At 38.5% G+C, this 19,937-nt stretch overlaps 1 protein-coding gene across 1 annotated transcript in view; it reads left to right on the top strand.

The window, feature by feature from the left end:
• The window catches only part of FBN2 (fibrillin 2), a 145,289-nt gene that overhangs the window by 54,086 nt on the left and 71,266 nt on the right, over nt 1–19,937 (top strand). The window contains exons 15-20 of the mRNA XM_069881153.1: nt 27–149; nt 6,010–6,162; nt 7,060–7,113; nt 10,574–10,699; nt 12,277–12,402; nt 19,140–19,259. Coding sequence (XP_069737254.1) covers nt 27–149; nt 6,010–6,162; nt 7,060–7,113; nt 10,574–10,699; nt 12,277–12,402; nt 19,140–19,259 — 702 coding nt within the window. The remainder of the gene's footprint in view (nt 1–26; nt 150–6,009; nt 6,163–7,059; nt 7,114–10,573; nt 10,700–12,276; nt 12,403–19,139; nt 19,260–19,937) is intronic.

Below are 19,937 nucleotides of genomic sequence, written 5' to 3'. Positions count from 1 at the left end.
TGTTAAATTGTGTTGCATCCTGATAGATATTGATGAATGCCAGACAACAGGAATTTGCATGAATGGTCATTGCACAAATACTGAAGGATCCTTTAGGTGTGAGTGTCCACCTGGCTTGGCTGTTGGAGTTGATGGTCGTGTGTGTGTAGGTAAGTGAGATTTATTTTTTTTATTGGAAAGCAAATGAGATTATCTGGTTATCAAATTAAAGAAATACATCAAATTACATCCTTCTAGATAATGTTTACATCAAGAAACAGAGGGTCTGTGCTTGGATAAATCCAGATGTTTGTGCATGTACATGTATATAAATTCATATTTGTATTCAGTTGTGCATCATCTACTCCACATCACTAAAAGAGATACATATCATGGTTGCGATACTGATATTTTTGCCCTCTCCTTTTCACTTCTTTCTGTAATTGAAGACATTTTATTCTCCATGTACCATAGTGCTAAAAAAAGAAAAAGGTCTAGCAGGAGAAATACTGAAAACTTGATAGAGTTATTTCTGTGAACTCACAATACAATAAGAATTATTAGGAGGTCTTGCATTATGCTATCACATAAACTTAGTATTAAAAGACAAGAAGCTTAAATTCCTCTGGGGAATCAGTGACACCAGCTCTTGTTTACCTGTTAATCCTATAAAATGAACTTACACTATTTACAGCATCTCTTTTTGATTTTAAGACATACCTTTTCTAGTCTGACAATGAATGATCTTTTGTCATACACTCTGAGCTGTAGCCTCTTACCCCACAAATGTCACTTGCTGACAGTTAGGAGATTCTTCACTCAACTCTACCAGGAGCTCTAGTATAGCTTCGGGAAACACACTGGAGGAAAATGGAGCATTTTCAACCTTATGAAGAAAAAAAAAAGGTGTAGAGGGGAAGAGGTATTCAGTCCTCTGTTTTCTGCTGATGGCACAGAGAGGAACATGCATTTTACAAAAATTTATGAGAGTGATGGGACTACGTGCACAAGGGACTAAGACACTGCAAAATTCCCCAAATGAGTTAAATCCATGGGACATATCATCCTTCCCTTCTTCTGCATGTCAGTTCATCAGTTCTGTATCCCCTAAGTTTTCTTTCCTAGCTTATGGATATATTTATCATGAAGCATTTTGGTGACCTAAGGCCTAGTTACTGGATAGGCATGGCATTAGGCTTTAGCAGGCAAAGGTGTCTGGAATGGGGCCTCTCTGATTGAAATGCACGTCTCTGGCATCATCACAACACATTAGCTTCCCTTTTGGTCCATGGCCTCGTGTGCTAGATGGTGCTGATTACCAGACTGCCATTGGGGCGGGTATTAGATCAGGCCAGGTGGTGATGCCCTGATGTTTGACAGGTTCATGAAGCAGTAAAGGCAGAGAGGAAACCATTGGCTCAACTCTGCAATAGTGTTATATGTAATACTAATCAATGCTGTGAATGGTCTTGCTGACGGACGCATATATGCCTCATCTGCCTATGCCTTATCTGCGTGTGTCCGGATAAGGGAAAGACAGACTTCCTCCCAACATTTGGCAGTTGTCTCACACCAAAGGGATGTGAGATACTACATCCTTGTGTTGCTATTATCAATTAATTTTTAATTGTGCAGAAGTTCATAATTCTTTAAAATAAAATCCAGTGCCAGCATTCCTCTCAAGTGCCTGCATTAGCTGACCCTTTCTGTTACTACTTCAGTTTAAAAAGCACATAATAAAAACTCAGAATGGCCCAAAAAATAGGATAATAAAAAGCCAAAACACTTTCTGAGTCTCTCGGTTGGAACCAAAATATTGGTTGTTTTGAATAACTAAGATTATTTTAGTAATAAACGTACTAAAGATTGAACCAACAAAACCAGGGTTTGGTCTCTCCTATGTAGCAGCCAAGTTGTTTTCTTCTGATTTATTAAACGTTTGAAGAAAAACAATGAAAAGTTAAAACAATGATAAAAGACTTGGTAAACTGCTTTTCATTTAGGAATTTCACAGTTCAGTAGCACAGCCGCAAAATCAGTTTTGAGTACAAGCTGTTAAATACCTTTTTTATGTACAAGTTGGCCTCATCTGTACCTCTGTCAATGATAACAGCTGCAAAGAATCAATACAGTGCTCGATTTTCTGTACTTTCATTTGCCTAATGCTACCACAGTACTAGCAGCTAAAGACTTCACAAGCTTTGAACACTATTTGTTACTTGAAATTGGTCAGCTTCATATGTCCGTAGCTTTAAGGCTTAAATTTTAAACAGAAAATGTCCTTTATATGGCAAAAAAAATAAGACAGAGTCATGACTTCTTTTTTAAAAATTCGTTTTAGAAAGATGTTGTGATTATTCCATGCATAAAGTAACATAGGAAATATCAAATATTGCATAACAAAAATATCCTCATATATGGCCTTTAGAATGGAATTTCTGAGCTGCTGTTTAGAACTTTATGTGTGTGTATGTATATTTGTGTGTATTTATGTATGCTACACATATACATACTGTGCTACCTACAGGATTTCTTTGTCTGGCTATTCCATCCAATATATTACATGAGCTAAGTAATACTTTTCAGATGTTCTGGTTGCGAGATGAGTATTTGTAGCCTGAAAGTTAATAAGTTATGTGGGGCTTCCTTTTCATGGTATTCCCACAAATGTGCTAGGCAGTTAGCAAAAATATAAAATCAAAGAGCCTACAGTCCAATTTTCACCCTCCTCCTTTGAGCTGTATTTTACTTCTGAATAGTGCTATTGATTCAGGTGGGACTGTTCATAGAATAAATTGCTTCTTTATTTGGCGTTAACAGGTATGGCAGAGTCAATCACAGAATGTTCTACTCATTTGGAAAGAAAATACAAGAAGAGAGAACAAATACTTGGAAAAGAAACAGTTAAATAAATGCTCAGAGCCAAACTAGTATTTGCAGGCATTTCAGGTTTGGCTGTACTTCTAACTGCAGCTCTGTGCTGAGATAGCTTGGCTGGCTATGTGTGTGCATTTGTGTATCACCTCAGAACTTGTATGGAGGTCTGGCTATAGTATTAGGTAGTGCTGGTTGTTCTCTGTTGAGCCACTTTTAGCTACAGTTCAGTCTGCAGTTCACATATCTATCCAAAGCTAGAGCTATCCAGGACAAAATAGCTAAGTTTTATTTTATCCTGATTATTTTGTGGAACCATATCTCAAAGTGCTCGTGATAAGCATTGCAAAATTTGACCTTCTAAGGCACCTGAATGGCTGCATGGACTTCCACTGAGAATACATCAACCACGGGTCCACCCAACCTTGACCAGAAATGTGGTGGTGGTAGCATTTGCAGATACTGAACTGCTGCACCACCTCAAAATTTAAGAGTTTAGAAATGCTATTCTTGGGAAAACAGCAGTTTCCCATAAACAGATACATGGTTAACAGCAGTGCCAATGCTGGTCTCTGATCCAGGGCATAAAATAACTTCCTCAGTGCTCCAAAATTAGTACCCAAAGGCTGATCAGACTAGACGAGGGGAGCAATGCAGGTTCCTCGGTGAGGTGCACACTCAGAATTGCCGTGACATGTGGAACCAGTGCCTAGTGAGGTGCCTGCAGCAACCAAGCCATGGGGAAAGCAGTGCCTCTTTCTCGTCCTTGCCATCAGCACAGGAAGTGCAGCCCAAGCAGGTCGTGCTTCCTGTTGTATGACTGCTGCTTTGTTTCTGAGAGAGCCAGCTTGGTTCTTTGTCCTGTACAGGCTTTACGAATCACTGAATGTGTTGATGAGACTGTTTACCAATAACCAGTTAGGCAACCCTCTCCAAATTCTTTGTGCTGCTTCTATAAAAACATTGGTTTACATGGGGAAGCACTTGTTCTCTTCTTGTGCAGAGCAATTGCTCAGTATGTTTGTAGCTTCCTACAGCTTCTTCCAACATTTCACATCTTTAAAGACCTCCTACAGACTTTTTCTCTCACACTTTCCAGACTTTTCTACCCCTGCAGTTTCCCTCAATGCCATTCCCTTCCCTTGAGTTGCCTCTCCATTCTCTCCGATTCACATAACTAGGGGGGAAACCTTCCCTTCTGTGATGGGACATTGATCAAAGCCTCTTTATTCCTGACAGAGCATGGCAGAGTGGAATCTAGATTTCTTAGAGGTGGGAGGAAAGGATGTGATGCATCTAATTATTTTGTGGAGTACCTGAACAGACATTTAATGTACGAAAATTCTTGATTGTTGTCCAGCTTAATAATCTTTTCCTGCTTCCAAGTGCAAGCAAATTGCACTGGCTTCACCTAGACTTCTGACAAGGAATAAGCCTTGAAATATGGGCTGCATTTAACTGTGCTCCAGAACTATCTGTTCCAAGAGAAAGCATTTACATAAAGGCAATCTTGTTTTATAGGAGTCAGCTTACAACACTCAAACAGCAAGCAGATCACAGGAAGAATTGACAGTTCTTATTCAGATTGGCACAGAATATTCAACATCCACTGCAAAATATTTTGTGCAACTTTTCTGTGTTGTTTAAGGTCATCTTTTAACTAGGTTACTATCTGGATTCCCTCAGACCCTATTCATTCTGAGTGAAACCAGGCTCATATTCGGGCCACAGTGTATGGTAGCTTTGCTAGAAGATTGGCAAGGATCATAAATGAAAGCCATGTTCTACCCTGTTACACTTATGGCGGCAACAACAGATATTTCTGTAGCTCCAAAAAGTATCTGTAGCAGTGTAGGAGTCACTACTAAAGACTCTTTACTCCACCTGTGTCCTACAGTTCTCAACCACTCAACAGGTGAACTGTCCACTCACATGTTTGTTAGAAGATCTCCAATGTTATTCTAGAAGCAAATATGCAAAGGGCTTCTAACCCTGGAATGACCAAAAAACCAAAACAACAAAACCCAAACCAAAACACATAAAAACCAGTCATGTTCTTATAGCAGACACTTGTTCTTATAGCAGACACTTAGACCTGCAAAGGGAGCACTGAAAGCCTGATTTGGAACATGCATCTAATTATATCTTACTGGCCAAGTCTGTGAAATAGATTTAGATTACTAAATGAGAGACAAGATTGGCAGTATGCATATGGTGTCCTACAGCTGCATGGCTCTCCTGTATAATTTTTCTGCTGTCTTTTATGGCATGATTTTTGAGGTTGGACACCTTCTGTATATTATCTGTTTTCTGTGTGTAATAAGTGATGCTTTGTTCTGGCCATCATTTCCAGCCTGCTCTCCAGGGCTAGGACTTCAATTTCCATAGTGGATTTTCCATCACAAACTTCCAGAAATTTCTTATACTCGAGGCAGTTGTGCTGTTTTCCCCACTACCTGGCTGTGTGTAAAAATTGCTAAATCACTGTTGCTAGCTAGGTATTGGGATTTCTTTGATACCTAATCAAGCACTGGTGTCAGTTGTTGCATATAAACCTAGTAAGCCTGCCATGTCACATAAATGCTGGTCTGAACAATCTCCTGAAACTGCATTTCTGTTCAGAATTTGTAAATATGGTAGGAGGCTATGCTTCTTCTGCTGGAAATAGGTAGCCTTGAGTATTGCCTGCCCTGGGCTGCTGGTGAGTTATACCACTTCAGGAACCATTTTGGGGGTAAATAAGAGATCTGCCTGTCCAGGTTATGGTTGTAGTAATTCTCAAAGGCGAAAATCGGTCACCACATGCTGATATGAGCTGTTTTGCGTTTCTTATCAAGATGTGTTGATGGATTTACAATGCTACTCTGGTGTGTGGGTCATCTTTGCTGGGTCCTATGGAATGCTTTTAAATTTGCCTGTGATATTTTGTTTTAGGTGGTTTTAAAGTGCTTCCAGAGAGAGCTTTGCGTGCTAACCATTTTGAGAACCGGTTTCGATGCCATCAGGATTATTGTAGCAGAGCAATGCCAATGTGGCCAATGTAACTGTATTGTTGAACAAAATTTTGGGGTTTTTTTAGCTCTTGTTGAGATATTATGCACACAATTTACTCTCAGCCTACGAAAATAAACTATTTCTTTGCTTGCTTTTTTTTAGATACTCATATGCGTAGCACGTGCTATGGAGGCATCAGAAAAGGAGCGTGTGTCCGTCCTTTACCTGGTGCTGTAACAAAGTCTGAATGTTGCTGTGTCAATCCTGACTATGGTTTCGGAGAGCCATGTTACCCTTGCCCTGCTAAAAACTCTGGTAAAATTTTGTGCTTCTTCGAACACTACAGTGAACATACAGACTTAAAAAAGTCTTGTTCGGATCAGGTTGTTTGTGTATTTCACACCTTAAAGAGAAGTTAGTAAGGTACTTAATGGAATTGTACACTGATTCTGGAAGTAGTTTCTCCTTGAAAGAAAAGCTCTAGTATTTTGTATGTTGGGTATGTGTGAGTTTATGCATTGTAATGTTTGAGGTCAGACTGTTTCCAGGGCTGGTCAGACGGTGACAAAATCCAGGACAAAAGACAGGCATATGCTATGGATGAAGCTGGGTCCCCAAATTAAGTATTGGCTACTTTAAAAAGAATCACCAGAGTTCTGTGATGAATCTGGAAATTTTCTAGTCAAATCAGTTCAGCTTAAAAGAGCAACCCATGTTAATATTAGAAATCTGTATTTAATTTTGTAAAAATCAAAACCTGGGGGATTAATTAAAAAAAAATCTCGTGAATGTAGACCTGAGATTATGTATCTTGGACAGTATTTCCATTCTGGTGTCATTTTCTGAGGTAGCTGAAAAGTATTTAGAAGAAATGAAATAGATCTGGCATTATAGTTGAAAGCAGTAATTTAAGGAGACAGTACTGTCAAGACTATAATAAAATCACTTGAGTGTTTAATTCCTGTTATGAGATTTTGGTTTTGCATGTATGTGAAAGTGAAGGTGGACTGCTGCTTTATGTATTATATGTCTCCCTCTATATAAATATTTATTTTTGGTATTTCATGTAAGCATTAGTTTTTCATTAGTTACACTCTTGAAAAATTATTTTGGAAAAATATCAGGGTGGGTTTGAATTAGGATTAAAGAAGGTGAAAGACTGGAAATAACACATTCTTTTTCTCCTCAACATATCTTACTTCGATTGAGTAGCTGAATTCCATGGCCTGTGTAGCAGTGGAATAGGTATTACTGTCGATGGACGAGGTATGTTGCACATTTTCTTTAATGTATATGATAGAAGGTTAAAAAGGTATGTACTCAGAGTTATATTTTTCTTTTAACATACTAGGACAGAGTTTTTTGTCTCAAGATTAACATGTTGATTTTAGTATTATCAAAGTACAATAATTCAATGTTGCCTAAGGAAAAGGCCAGAATTAATGCTCTACAACATTGGATTTTGCCTCTCCCTGACAAGAAAATAAATCTTGTCCGTTTTAAAGGTTTGACCTATGATTTATTTTTTTAGAATAGGCATTGTGCCCCTCATTTGGGGAATGACAGGAGCCACTTGCATTTGCAGCTGATTTTCTGTCAGCTGGGATAGTAATAGAACAGTTTTTCACTCCAGGGACTGTTTTCATGAAGTCATCATTTCTCTGGTAAGTTCAAATTTGAAGAGAGCTTACTAAACTTGCACCCTTAGCAAGTTTGCGGACGACACTAAGCTGGGTGGAAGTGTCGATCTGCTGGAGGGTCGGGAGGCTCTGCAAAGGGATCTGAACAGGCTGGACCTCTGGGCTGAGTCCAATGGCATGAGGTTTAACAAGGCCAAATGCCGGGTCCTGCATTTGGGACACAGCAACCCTATGCAGTGCTACAGACTAGGAGAAATCTGTCTAGAAAGCTGCCTGGAGGAGAGGGACCTGGGGGTTTTGGTTGACAGCAACTGAACATGAGCCAGCAGTGTGCCCAGGTGGCCAAGAAGGCCAATGACATCTTGGCTTGTATCAGAAACGGCGTGACCAGCAGGTCCAGGGAGGTTCTTCTCCCTCTGTACTCGGCACTGGTGAGACCACTCCTCGAATCCTGTGTTCAGTTCTGGGCCCCTCACCACAAGAAGGATGTTGAGGCTCTGGAACGAATCCAGAGAAGGGCAACAAAGCTGGTGAGGGGGCTGGAGAGCAGGTCTTACGAGGAACGGCTAAGAGAGCTGGGGTTGTTTAGCCTGGAGAAGAGGAGGCTGAGAGGAGACCTCATTGCTCTCTACAACTACCTGAAAGGAGGTTGTAGAGAGGAGGGTGCTGGCCTCTTCTTCCAAGTGACAGGGGGACAGGACAAGAGGGAATGGCCTCAAGCTCCGCCAGGGGAGATTTAGGCTGGACATTAGGAAAAAATTCTTTACAGAAAGGGTCATTGGGCACTGGAACAGGCTACCCAGGGAGGTGGTTGATTCACCTTCCCTGGAGGTGTTTAAGGCACAGGTGGATGAGGTGCTAAGGGGCATGGTTTAGTGTTTGATAAGAATGGTTGGACTCGATGATCCGGTGGATCTCTTCCAACCTGGTTATTCTATGATTCTATGAAATCCACGGAGTTTGTAAATTCTCTCAGTTTTCTTTTCAGCGACTTACATAAGGTCTCTTTGAAGAATCTCAAAATCTCATGGAGAAATAATGACACTGCACAGTAATATTATACAAACAGCATCCTGCCATGTGAATTTGCTTGTTGTCTGGTAGGGAGGTTGTATGTTCTTCTGGATCTATGAAAAATACAATTTCACATTAAAAACATAGACCAAATTGTGGCCTCTATCAGCTGCATGATAAAAACTATTATCTCTTAGGGATTCATATATCAATTAAAATCCCTCTCTGTTCATGTTTCTAAAGAAAAACCTAGCGTTTTCTTATCACCTCATGCAGCAACCTTGAAGACAATTTTTTTGCTAATCCTGCCACTACTTACACCAAGGGACTTTTTTGCATTCAAGCTGTTGTGTTCCTCATGCATTCTCATTATTAGAGTGAGTGGAAATACACTTGATCAGTAAAGCTCTTGTCACAGAGATTTTATTTGAATTTTAGTTGATACATAGTTTGTTAATGAGACAGCAGTCCTTTACCACATCCCTACTGCCCTCATTTAGCTTGTAATGAACAAGTGACAGAAACCTTTGACATAGGTGAGGACAGATTTTTCAATGTGGTTCAGTATGGAAAGCAACAGGAAGGGCTGGACCTTCTGAAAATATTAACTTGATAAGGAGAGGTGGAGCCATGAAATTGTGTGGTTTGTCCCCGGGATCTGAACAAGTATGGTAACCCTCAGAATATGTTTTTACTAAAATGAAAACATAAAGCTGAAATATTACACCAGTTCATATTTTCTTGCAAAATTTTCAGTTGTCTCATAGCTTTGATGCTAGTCCAGAAATGGCATGATTTTTCCAAATGTTTCTGAGTATATGTAGATCATTATCTATATTGCTTTGTGATTGAAGATGAAATACCCTTTATAAAAAATTGAGCAGTACAAGTACAAAATGAGCTTTTTATGAAGTAAGAAACTTATTTCTTCCTATATGGGAAATAACTTAATATTGAAAAACCCTCTTTTCCTCAGAGGCAAAAAAATATTAAAACTATTCATATGAATATTCTTTAATTTTCCAACTATGGCAGAAATTCTATATGAGACTGTAAATTCAATGAATATAACTCATTCATCATCCTGTTCTATTGATCCAGGAAAAATTTTCAATTTCCAACAAGAGCTAGAATTTCTATAAGGCTGAATATACTGTTGTATTGACCTATGCATTAGTCCTGTATCTGTAAAAGTATTTGTCACCTAATCATAGAATCACAGAATCATAGAATAGTCAGGGTCGGAAGGGACCTCAAAGATCATCTAGTTCCAACCCCCCTGCCATAGGTAGGGACATCCCAGTAGACCAGTTTACCCAAGGCCCCATCCAACCTGGCCTTGAACACCTCCAGGGATGGGGCAGCCACAACCTCCCTTGGCAACCTGTGCCAGCATCTCACCACTCTCATGGTGAAGAAATTCTTTGTAATGTCTAGTCTAAATCTACCCTTCTCCAGCTTACATCACATGTGGTGACATCTCTGTAAGCTTATTCCGGAATCCATTTGTACCCTCATCATAGCAACAGCTCCATCAGAGGAAACTTCCTTTAAACTGGAAGTAGCTGAGTTTCATGGATGGACTTTTAGATAGATAAAGAGTTGGTTGGATGGTCATCTGCAAAGAGTTACGGTCAACAACTCAATATCTGAGAGGAAACTATTAACAAGTGACATCCCTCGGGAATCCATACTGGGACCAATACTGTTTAATGTCCTCATCAATGATGTAGTCAGTGGGACTGACTGCACTCGCAGCAAGTATGCAGATCATAGCATGCTGAGTGGTACAGTTCATTCACTAAAGGCGAAAGATACAATCCAGAGGGACCTTGACAAGCTTGAGTGGGCCCCTGTGAACATCAAGAAATGGCCCAAAACGGGTCACAGTATTCCAGGTTTGGCTTCAGCAGTGTCAAATTGAGAAGAATAATCACTTCTTTCAGCATTCCAGCTCCACCCTTGCTAAACCCTCGCTCTGAATGACAGCCCCAATAACCAGTGAATCAGATGTTGTGCCCAAGTGATCAGGTTTTTTGTATCTTTCAGTATCTGCTTATGTGTTAATACAGATATTAATGAGTGTGCATTGGATCCTGATATATGCTCCAATGGAATTTGTGAAAACTTACGTGGCAGCTATCGTTGTAACTGTAACAGTGGCTATGAGCCTGTTCCTTCTGGAAGGAACTGTGTGGGTGAGTTGCTTGCACTTTTTTTTTTCCTGATTGTTGATAATTCATCACTGTATCGATGCTAGTGTGAATTGGGAGAATTTAGGTTGCAAGGCATTTACTTCTTGAAGCTACAATGAAAATGCAAAAAAACTCTTTAATATGACTGCTATTCTCACTCACTCCATAGCTAGTATTCCTGCTGGTGTATTTTTCTGTTATTTGGTGGGAGGATATTACCATTTGAGAATTGTACAGAGGAGATACCATTGCATGTGAGGTATTAATTTTCTCAAAAGCATGAATCAGTTTGTGTTCTATTTTAATGTCTCATATTTGTCAAGACCACCAAAATGTGTCCTTTTTAAGGCTGAATGAAAATTTGTCAAGAGCTGACGCTCATGATTTTGTATATATTGTATGTTTTGTCATAAAGTGTAACAGATGGCTATTGCTGTCATCATGAATGATGGTGGCCTGTGTACACAATCTTTGCAGTGTGCCATAGTTCATGATGTCCCTGAGTTACACAAGTACGGTAAAATAGATTGCTGCACACTTTGTCCTCGAATTTCTGAAAGCTTCAGCTGCTGAAGGAAGAAATGACCCGCTCTTAGGATTTCTGAAACCATGTCAAGCAGTGGCTTCCAGTGTAATAGCTTTTTTTTTTTCGTTCAGAATTTCTGGTCAGCAATATACAGGAACAATTCACTTCAGGAACTTTTAATTATACTTTGTAGTTTGGTTTAGGTTTATACCAGACTGATTTTGCAATATCTAGATACATTTTCTGCAAGTGTTTAGGAATATGCAGCAAAAGATGCCTATATTATACATTATGGTCATACATGAAATCCAGTTGTTTATTTCTGTGGGGAATTTTTACATACAAAAAAAAGTGTATTGTACCACAGGTTCATTGTAGAATGACATTGCTCATGGTACTGTTCTAGTCCTGTAATTTTTAATAGAAAACCTGAATTTTGTGTTAAAAGCTAATGGGAATCTATCTGAAAACATTAGAAAATGTTAATTATTGTCCTATCACCTGAGGTGTTTATTTTGGGGAAGAATTGCTCTCCACACTTAATAGTTTCCTGACATACCACTGGTATTTGTGGTCAGCAAAACACCACTGTTTTTGGCAGGGAAAACGTGGACTGTATAACTGTGATATAGTTTTAACACCGAACATTCCTAACAGGATTAGAACAGTAATCTAACACATTGTTATTTGTGTATTAAAAAAAATATTAAAATGCTGGTTTTAAAGCAGATAGACCTTTGTGAAGTTGTTACGGTGATACAGTCATACAATTGACAAAGATCCCAAGGTCTTTCCAAGGAAAACATAATTATTTTTAGAACCTGCTAATTGAAATCTTTAAAAACAGACCAGAAGTTTTGGTACTAAGAATCTGGAAATTAATTAGACTTTTGAAAATAAGAATTGGCATTTTACCTTGCTCAGTCACTGTTGTAGAAAACTGCATATCCAGCAATGTAGCTGTTGCTATAGAAAGCCACAGGAGCTTCTTGTGCAGGTGCAGGCATCTCATAGTATTTGCTCTAATTGGTATGTCTGACTCATGTTTTTACAGATATTGATGAATGTTCAGTGAATGGAATGCTGTGTGATAACGGGCTCTGTCAAAACACCGCTGGAAGTTACAGCTGCACTTGTCCAAGGGGTTTTGTGTTCAGCGCTGAGACAGAAGCATGTGAAGGTGACAAATCTTCAAGTTTTGTTAATTTGATTGCTTATTATAGAACATTAAAGCTAAGCTGTCACAAAAGGTTGAGAGTCATGACAAATACCAGAGGAAAAGATAGAACTAAGATGTTGCATAAATCTTTGCATTCCTCCTGTAATACTCTGTGGTACTTTTTAGTTTGTTGGGTCTTGCTGTTGAATTCTTTCAAAATAGTGTGTTGATTTTTATATGAAAGTGTGTTCCTTTCCTTAGATAAAGCATTTTAAATTGGGATAAAGGGGAACACATACTTGCCTTTGATCATGTAGCAAGAACACTTAGTCTGTCATTTAGGGAAATGCATCTATTTTGATCATAGAGTCTCTTCTTTCTTTTCTCCCCTCAGTCTTTGGTGATAGGTAAATCTAGATCAAATTCTGGTATTTGGGATGCTTTAAGTGATATTTAAATTCCAGGATCTTACTGTCCACTGATACTAAACATGTCCTTTATTTTTACAGTATAATCAAAATTGCTTCTTACATTACTAATGAACATATATGTTAGGACAATGAAAATGTTACACAGCAGAAATGAATGAGAAGTTTTAATTATACAGGAAGTAAAGCAGGGCTGTACAAAAAAAAGTCAAATCAGAAGCATTAGTTTTTGTCTCATTTTTTAATCAGTGTTTGGAGTAGCAGAATATTAGTCATCTTTTCTATGTTTTTTCATTTTGTTCCATGACCTCTAAATGTCACTATTTGTTATCATTAGAAAAATAGCCTTATATTTGAGTGAGCGATGGGGAAGCTATAGTCCTTTGTTATGGTACAGCTACTATGTGAACCAACGTCATCATCCGGATTTGTCTGAAGCAGTGGAAGACACTACTGTCCTCAGCTCCTTGTTATTAATGGTCAGACAGAAGTTACTGCCATACCACTAAGCAAACATATAGAAAGGAAAGCGGAAGCACTCTGTAAACTATTCTTGCTGTGTAAGTTTAGTCAGGTTAACTGAAACCATTTCCTTAGCAGCATATTCTGAATTGGCGAACTTCGTACTGGAGCAGGTGAGGCGCACTCATGTACTCTTTGCCAGTTTTCATCAGAGGAGTGGAAGCAGGCAACATTGGGGAGCAATAGTGTTTTGAATGTCTCCAAATGTTCAGAATGTTTAAATTTTGGCAGTATCAAATTGTTCATCTCTTCACCCCTTCTATTCAAAAGAAATTGTGCTCCTTTATATTTTAGTACATATGGGTTTCAGAGATCACTTGTAAAAGCTGAAATTTCTTCTCTCCTTGTATATTATAAAGTAGTATCACTTGTTCAGATTGTGGTTTTTCTTACATCATACTCCCATGGATTTATAGTGTTCTCTCTCCTAAAGTCTAGTAACTATCTCCAACTTTCAGGTGAAATTTATTTGTCAGAGTCTGTCTATATATTTAGTTTCTGTGCCCTGAAAGATTTCTAGCTGTGAAAACAGCTTACTGTGTGCTCTTAATTTACGTGTTTCTTAAGTAATATTCTAGGCAGAAAAACTGGGGTGATATGGTAAAGGGAGATGTTCATTAGCAAGATGAAAAGGCTGTCAACTTCAGAACATAACACTGACCAAAATGTTAATGAATTAGATGCAAAAATGTGAGGGTCCTGGCCAAAATTACTTAAAGAAAAGACATCTAGATTTTCAAATATAAAATGTGAATGTATTTTAATGGTAATAATAATAGTAATATTAATGTAAGGCTCTAAGTAAAGATTTGAAAACAATGATAACATCAACAAAGCAGTTTCATGGTTGCATTGAACCACCACTGCCTTAGGAAAAAAAGTGGTCTTTTCTGTCTTCTGGACATACTTAACATCATGGCAGTGTGTTTTCTCTTTTGCTAGTAGTAGTTTGGGAATCATGATACTGTGAAGCAAATCTGGGAGTCCCTTGTCTTATTTTTTTTGTAAGTGTACAATAGCATGACGGAGTGTTATTCTGGAGTGGAAATGAATTTCCTGGTTAATTTGTATTATTGAGTTGAGAGTGACTTTATTGAATTTAGATAGCATTGCCAACTGATACTGACTGCAAAATCATAGCATCAAAAAAAAATTACAATTAAGATAAAATAGAATTTACAGGAAAGTATGTGAAAAGAAGATACTAAGAGAAGTCCAAATGGCAGTCATGTTCCCTCTTAGAGGTACCTTAACACATTTTTCTAAGGAATGTGACTGCTTTTAGGTTTTGTCTAAGAGTATTACATGCATTCCCCAAATTATCAGTTTCTGAATCAATTCTAAAAACAATAAAGAACCAGTATGAGTTATTCAAACTAACACCTTATCGTGCCTCTGACAGTCATCTAGTAGTACAGAAACTGAGATATTTCACAACTTGAGCCAGCCTCAGCATGAGGTAGAAAATGGATGCACACCTTATTTAAGCAGGTTAGTATAGAAATTAAAATAACATTTATTGTAAAAAATAATTACTGAGATTATCAACAAACTCATCGATGGGCATGGATGCTGCAGTAGCCTTTAAAATAATAAGCCTTTTTGTTAATGGAAAAATAAACCCCCTGTTTTCTCATTTGGGAAAAAAAGAACAAAAACCTAATCTATAACTAAAATTCAGATTTGTAAGGTATTTCCTATCTGAAAAAAATTATTGTAAAAATCCTGAAACTTATCCCGTTTTTTATTATTTGTATGGCAGTTTCGGAAGGATTTTCAGTTTCTTTCAGTGTTGTTATCTGCGTTAACTTGCATGCATTTAGGAGTGAAGGATCTGTCATCTTCATCTTGAATCTCCCAGACAGATGTTTACATTCAACTGATCAAGTAAAAAAGCTGATCAGAATGAGTTTGGCACAAACCTACCTCTAAAACAGGCATAAACCTGTCTGTAAGGCCTATTAACATTATCTTTGACACTGAGTGGGTTGGCAGTAGAGGAATAAATTAATCTCTTTCTGTCCATATTCTGTTTTCAAAGAAACACGAGGTAACTCAGTTTGGAGTTATAAGCTCACAAGTTGTGAAAAAAAATCTGTTGCCAGAGCTTTGTGTTGTGCTCTGAAAATGCCCTGATGCTTATTACTCACTGGTATTATTTTAAATTAATATAACTCTTGTGAGTAATTGTGAAGAAAGAAAAAAAAAACCTTCACTGCACTCACTTATAGTTAAAATGAATTTTTTATTATCAATTTTTTTATCAATTTGTTGCAGGGAGTGGGGAAGTGGTTTGAGTCTCCAGAGTCTGTAAAAGCTGAGATTTTTTACAGCGAGCTCTTTAGTTTAGAATGTGTTTCCAGTGATATAAGTAGTTAAATGTAAACCAGATGTGCTTGAGCGTTCATGTCAAGGAATATACAGTGGACTGGTTCAACCTCTCTTTCTCTGACATTTACAATGTACACTCACTTTGCTTAAGAATAAAAACATCTTTTTAAAAAACAACCTGATAAATATTTCCATATATCATGGCTTTTACTCTAAAATATAAACCAGTATTAAAATAAATTTGGTTTATTGTTCACTCTTGTTAAACTTACTGTTTAATATTATAACAAGAAGGTGTATGAAAATAATTTTTTTGAATTTGTTTACATTGTGCATATGATACTTTTTCACCTGATTCAGGAGAGCACACATTTATTTATCTTCAGGGTTTTTTCCCTGAATGATGTTTTTTGGGGAGTAGTAAGTGCAATTTTATAAACCTGCCAATACACAAATTATTACCTTGTACAAACCTTGATGAATCTATCTTCCATGAACTTGTCCAGACTGCTGTTGATTAATGCAGGCTTTCGGCATCCCAGGACAAAGATTTCCGATTTCTCTACCTCTTGTGTAGAGAACCATTTATTTTCCTGTTTTGCTACTAGCCAGCTTCATTAGGTGTCCTTTTGTTCTTGGACTTTTAAGAGGCAGTGAGCATTTGATGCCTTTGAAATGGGGGAAAGTAGGTATAGCTTAAAATTTAGTTAATTTGTCCTGTCTTTTGAATTTTTCTCATTTTTATAAAGCTGACCAAACTGCTGAATGCAACATGGCAGATGGAAAGCAAGAAAATGTGTCACGTTCTCCAAGAGCATTTCTATATGGAGAATTATTCTGCATATAGTGCATTTTTAAGATGACTTCTTTGTCTCAATGTGGTCTGTTTCTGATTGTGGGAACTGGATATTTGGTTTCTCTGCACAAGCAGTAGAGCGTGCTCTCCATTATCAGGTACTGCTGACTGGGGAGAGAGTGGGAGGCAAGGGAGGCAGGAAGCATACCTTGGATAGTAAAATCTTGTTTAATAAAGTGCGGAATGTGTTTACAAGGAGGAGAAGGGATGCAGAGCAGATAAATGTCAGTGAGCCTTCTTGACTGGCTGAGATCACTTGCTAACAGGCTTTCTAGATCTACCTGATTACTGCTGTGCTGCACTTCCCAGCAGTGACACCAAGTCAGTGTATGAGCAGTGCCAGAACTAGCCTGGCCCTACCTGCTCATATGCTCTGCTGCACTCCCTAGTAAGCTGGCTTAGGACCCACCCTGAGCATGCACGACCAACTGTGTCTAAGCAGGCTGTTTATAGACAGCCATGGAAGCTTTGCTTAATGTTCTAGTGGACTATCAGCCCATAGTAGGATGGAGATGACCAGACTGGGCGCTACCAACTCTGTTAACGCAGTGCAGCCAGCCATCAAAGTTGTGTGGCTGTGTTCACGTCACACACGGTCTTGACCTGGTAAGACCTCCTTGATTTTATATCTGTGCTTCTGTGTGTGATAAATGAGTAAGCTGGGAAATCCACAACTTGAAGTGTACACTTTACAAATTTAAAGCTCTGTTGCTATTCAAAAGCTTGCCAGCCTTTTTCTTGCTAGGTAATTCCATTAAGTAAAGGGGCTGTGAGAATTGGCTTTTAAATTAGGTGCTTGCTTTTGGCATGAAGAGAGCATGAAGAGTGAGATCACAGTTTCCTAAATGTATTGATTTCCGGACATTTTTCGTGTCTCTTTTTTCTTTTTTCTTTTTTTTTCTAAAACACATACATAATTTTGTGAGAATTTTAGAAACATATTCCTTCTTATGATCCCTATGATCCCTTATGATCTTATGATCCCTTATGATCCTTCTTATGATCTTCTAAGATTATGGAAGAATACATGTCTACTGAAATGAAGGTGTCATGAATCATAGCACATCAAATATGCTGGGCTGCACTGAAAGAATTGACTGGCAGATCGAGGGATGTGATTCTCCCTCTTTACTCTATTCTCATAAGACCTCACTTGGGGTACTGTGTTCAGTTCTGGAGTCCTTGGATCAGGAAAGGCATGGATCTGATAGAGTCAGTCCAGAGGAGAGCAGTGAATATGATCAGAGGGCTGGAGCACCTCTCATGTGAGGACAGGCTAAGATAGTTGGGGTTGTTTATCCTAGAGAAGAGAAATCTCTTAATAACAGCCTTCCAGTACTTAAAAGGGGGCTACAGAAAAGCTGAGGAGGGGCTTTGTATCAGGGAGTGTAGTGACAGGACACAGGGTAATGGTTTTAAGATGAAAGAGGGGAGATGCAGATTAGGAAGAAATCTTTTAGTGTGAGGGTAGTGAAGAAACCGGCTGCGCGTAGAAGTCGTGACTGCCCCATCCCTAGAGGTGTTCAAGACTAAGCTGGAAGAGACTGCAAGCAACCTGATCTGCTGAGAGGTGTCCCTGCCTATGTTGGGGGATTGGAACTTGATGATATTTAAGGGCCCTTCCAACACAAACCATTCCATGAAATAAGAAATAATACTTTTTTTCATAACTTCTAAAACATAAGGAAAGTAAAGTATTGTAGTTTGTCTTGAAAGTGTTCTCTTGATGCTATTGATGTTTCCAGTACTTACCTAGATTCAGCATTAATCTGTAATTAATTTAAGTCAGAGTAGTTTAGTTTATGGATATGACATTATTCCTTAAGCACTACTAGAAAACGTAAGCAAGCACTGCAAAGTTTTATTTCAGGCCCACCAAGGGACTTGCCTGGTTGGATTAGAATGTGTGGCTTGATTCAGGGCCCAAATCAAAAGATTACAGTGGCCAAGAGGAAGAAATGGGCAGGTGTTCTTTGAAAATGTTTGCTAGAACTGTTTTAATCTTGAAACTCATTTTACTTAAAAAAAAAATCAGCATATTATACTGCCTGCAGGGCTTCTAGTCGGACGTGTGAACAGGCTTAAAAAGCTCACAGGGTTAATAAATAGAAAGAGTTGGGGGCTAGAGCAAAGTATCATTTACAGTATTCCAGTTTCAGGTCCGATGTCTGGAACACTTTCCAGAACTAGAGAACTGCTAGCATTCTAATAGTTTGCCTCTGACAGGGTTTTCCTAATTACTCTACAGAAACGATTAGGCCTGTGTTTGTGTATTGCTTGTTGTCCAGGAAATGTGTTGCGTTCTATGAAAAAAAGAGTTACAGGACAGTTATAATTGACACTGGAAATGGGATGGTCTGCATAGTTGGAAATCACTGTCTTTGTAGAAAAGAGCATTTTAATTAACATTGTCAAAATAGGTGCTACCTTGCCCAAACACACATGTTGTACCTGCCTGTCCCTATATATTTCGAGTCTCACACTGAGAGGATGAGGCAGGTGAGGGACACAAATATACCCATCAGTCTCGGCAAATCATGGTCCACAGTAGCATTTGTGCTGTATGCTGTTTCCAGGAGCACATCATAGTTGTAACAATGTCTTTTGTTTCTGGATTATAGATATAAACGAATGTGAAAGCAGCCCGTGTGTCGATGGTACCTGCAGGAACCATCCTGGATCTTTCAGTTGTGAATGTTCACCTGGCAGCAAGTTGGACTCTACAGGACTGATATGTCTTGGTGGGTATTTCCTCCTGTTATTTTCTCTTCTTCTTACTAACATAAAAATTGTGGCATCATATTGATTAATTAAGCAAGAAAGTGATGTATCTGGGTAATTTGCCTATGACAGCAGACAGTACGTCAAGCTCTGTAGGTAAAACCTAACAAACAAATACTAATTTGATTGCTTCCCTGTGAGCAGGGTCAAAGTGGAGAAATATAATGAACGAGGATGTCTGAACTATGGTGAAAGTGGTGAAGTGGAGGTATCAATTGGTGGAAGTGAGTGGGGATGTCTTATTATAGGAATTATCCTTTTTGAGAATGAGAATATGAGTAAAGCTATAGTTGATTAGTCTGACAGTTGAGCAACTGTAAAGCAGAAATGCCCACTCAGTTCTTTGGCCATTTTTACATCTGAGACAATAAAAAAAGTAAAACTGGAGGAACATCTTTTCAAATAGTGATAGGAAAGCAGATAACTTCTAGGGTTCAGAACATTATTCATGCACTTTGAAAGCTGTCTTTCCTAGCTATAAGGAAATATTTATGGCTTTTGCATTAGAGCATGATCTCATGCTTTAACCCTTTTGCAAGAAAATGGTAACGGTGAGTAACACAGATCTGAGTTTGTCAAGAGACAGTCCCCCGGACCAGACACAAGTGTTGGTTTGCTTTTATATGTATATATACACA

This window comes from Phaenicophaeus curvirostris, chromosome Z (assembly GCF_032191515.1).
Source record: "Phaenicophaeus curvirostris isolate KB17595 chromosome Z, BPBGC_Pcur_1.0, whole genome shotgun sequence".
In the NCBI taxonomy this organism is placed as follows: domain Eukaryota; kingdom Metazoa; phylum Chordata; class Aves; order Cuculiformes; family Cuculidae; genus Phaenicophaeus; species Phaenicophaeus curvirostris.
Note: the sequence above shows the minus strand (reverse complement) of the source record. Positions and strands in the feature narration are given on the sequence as shown.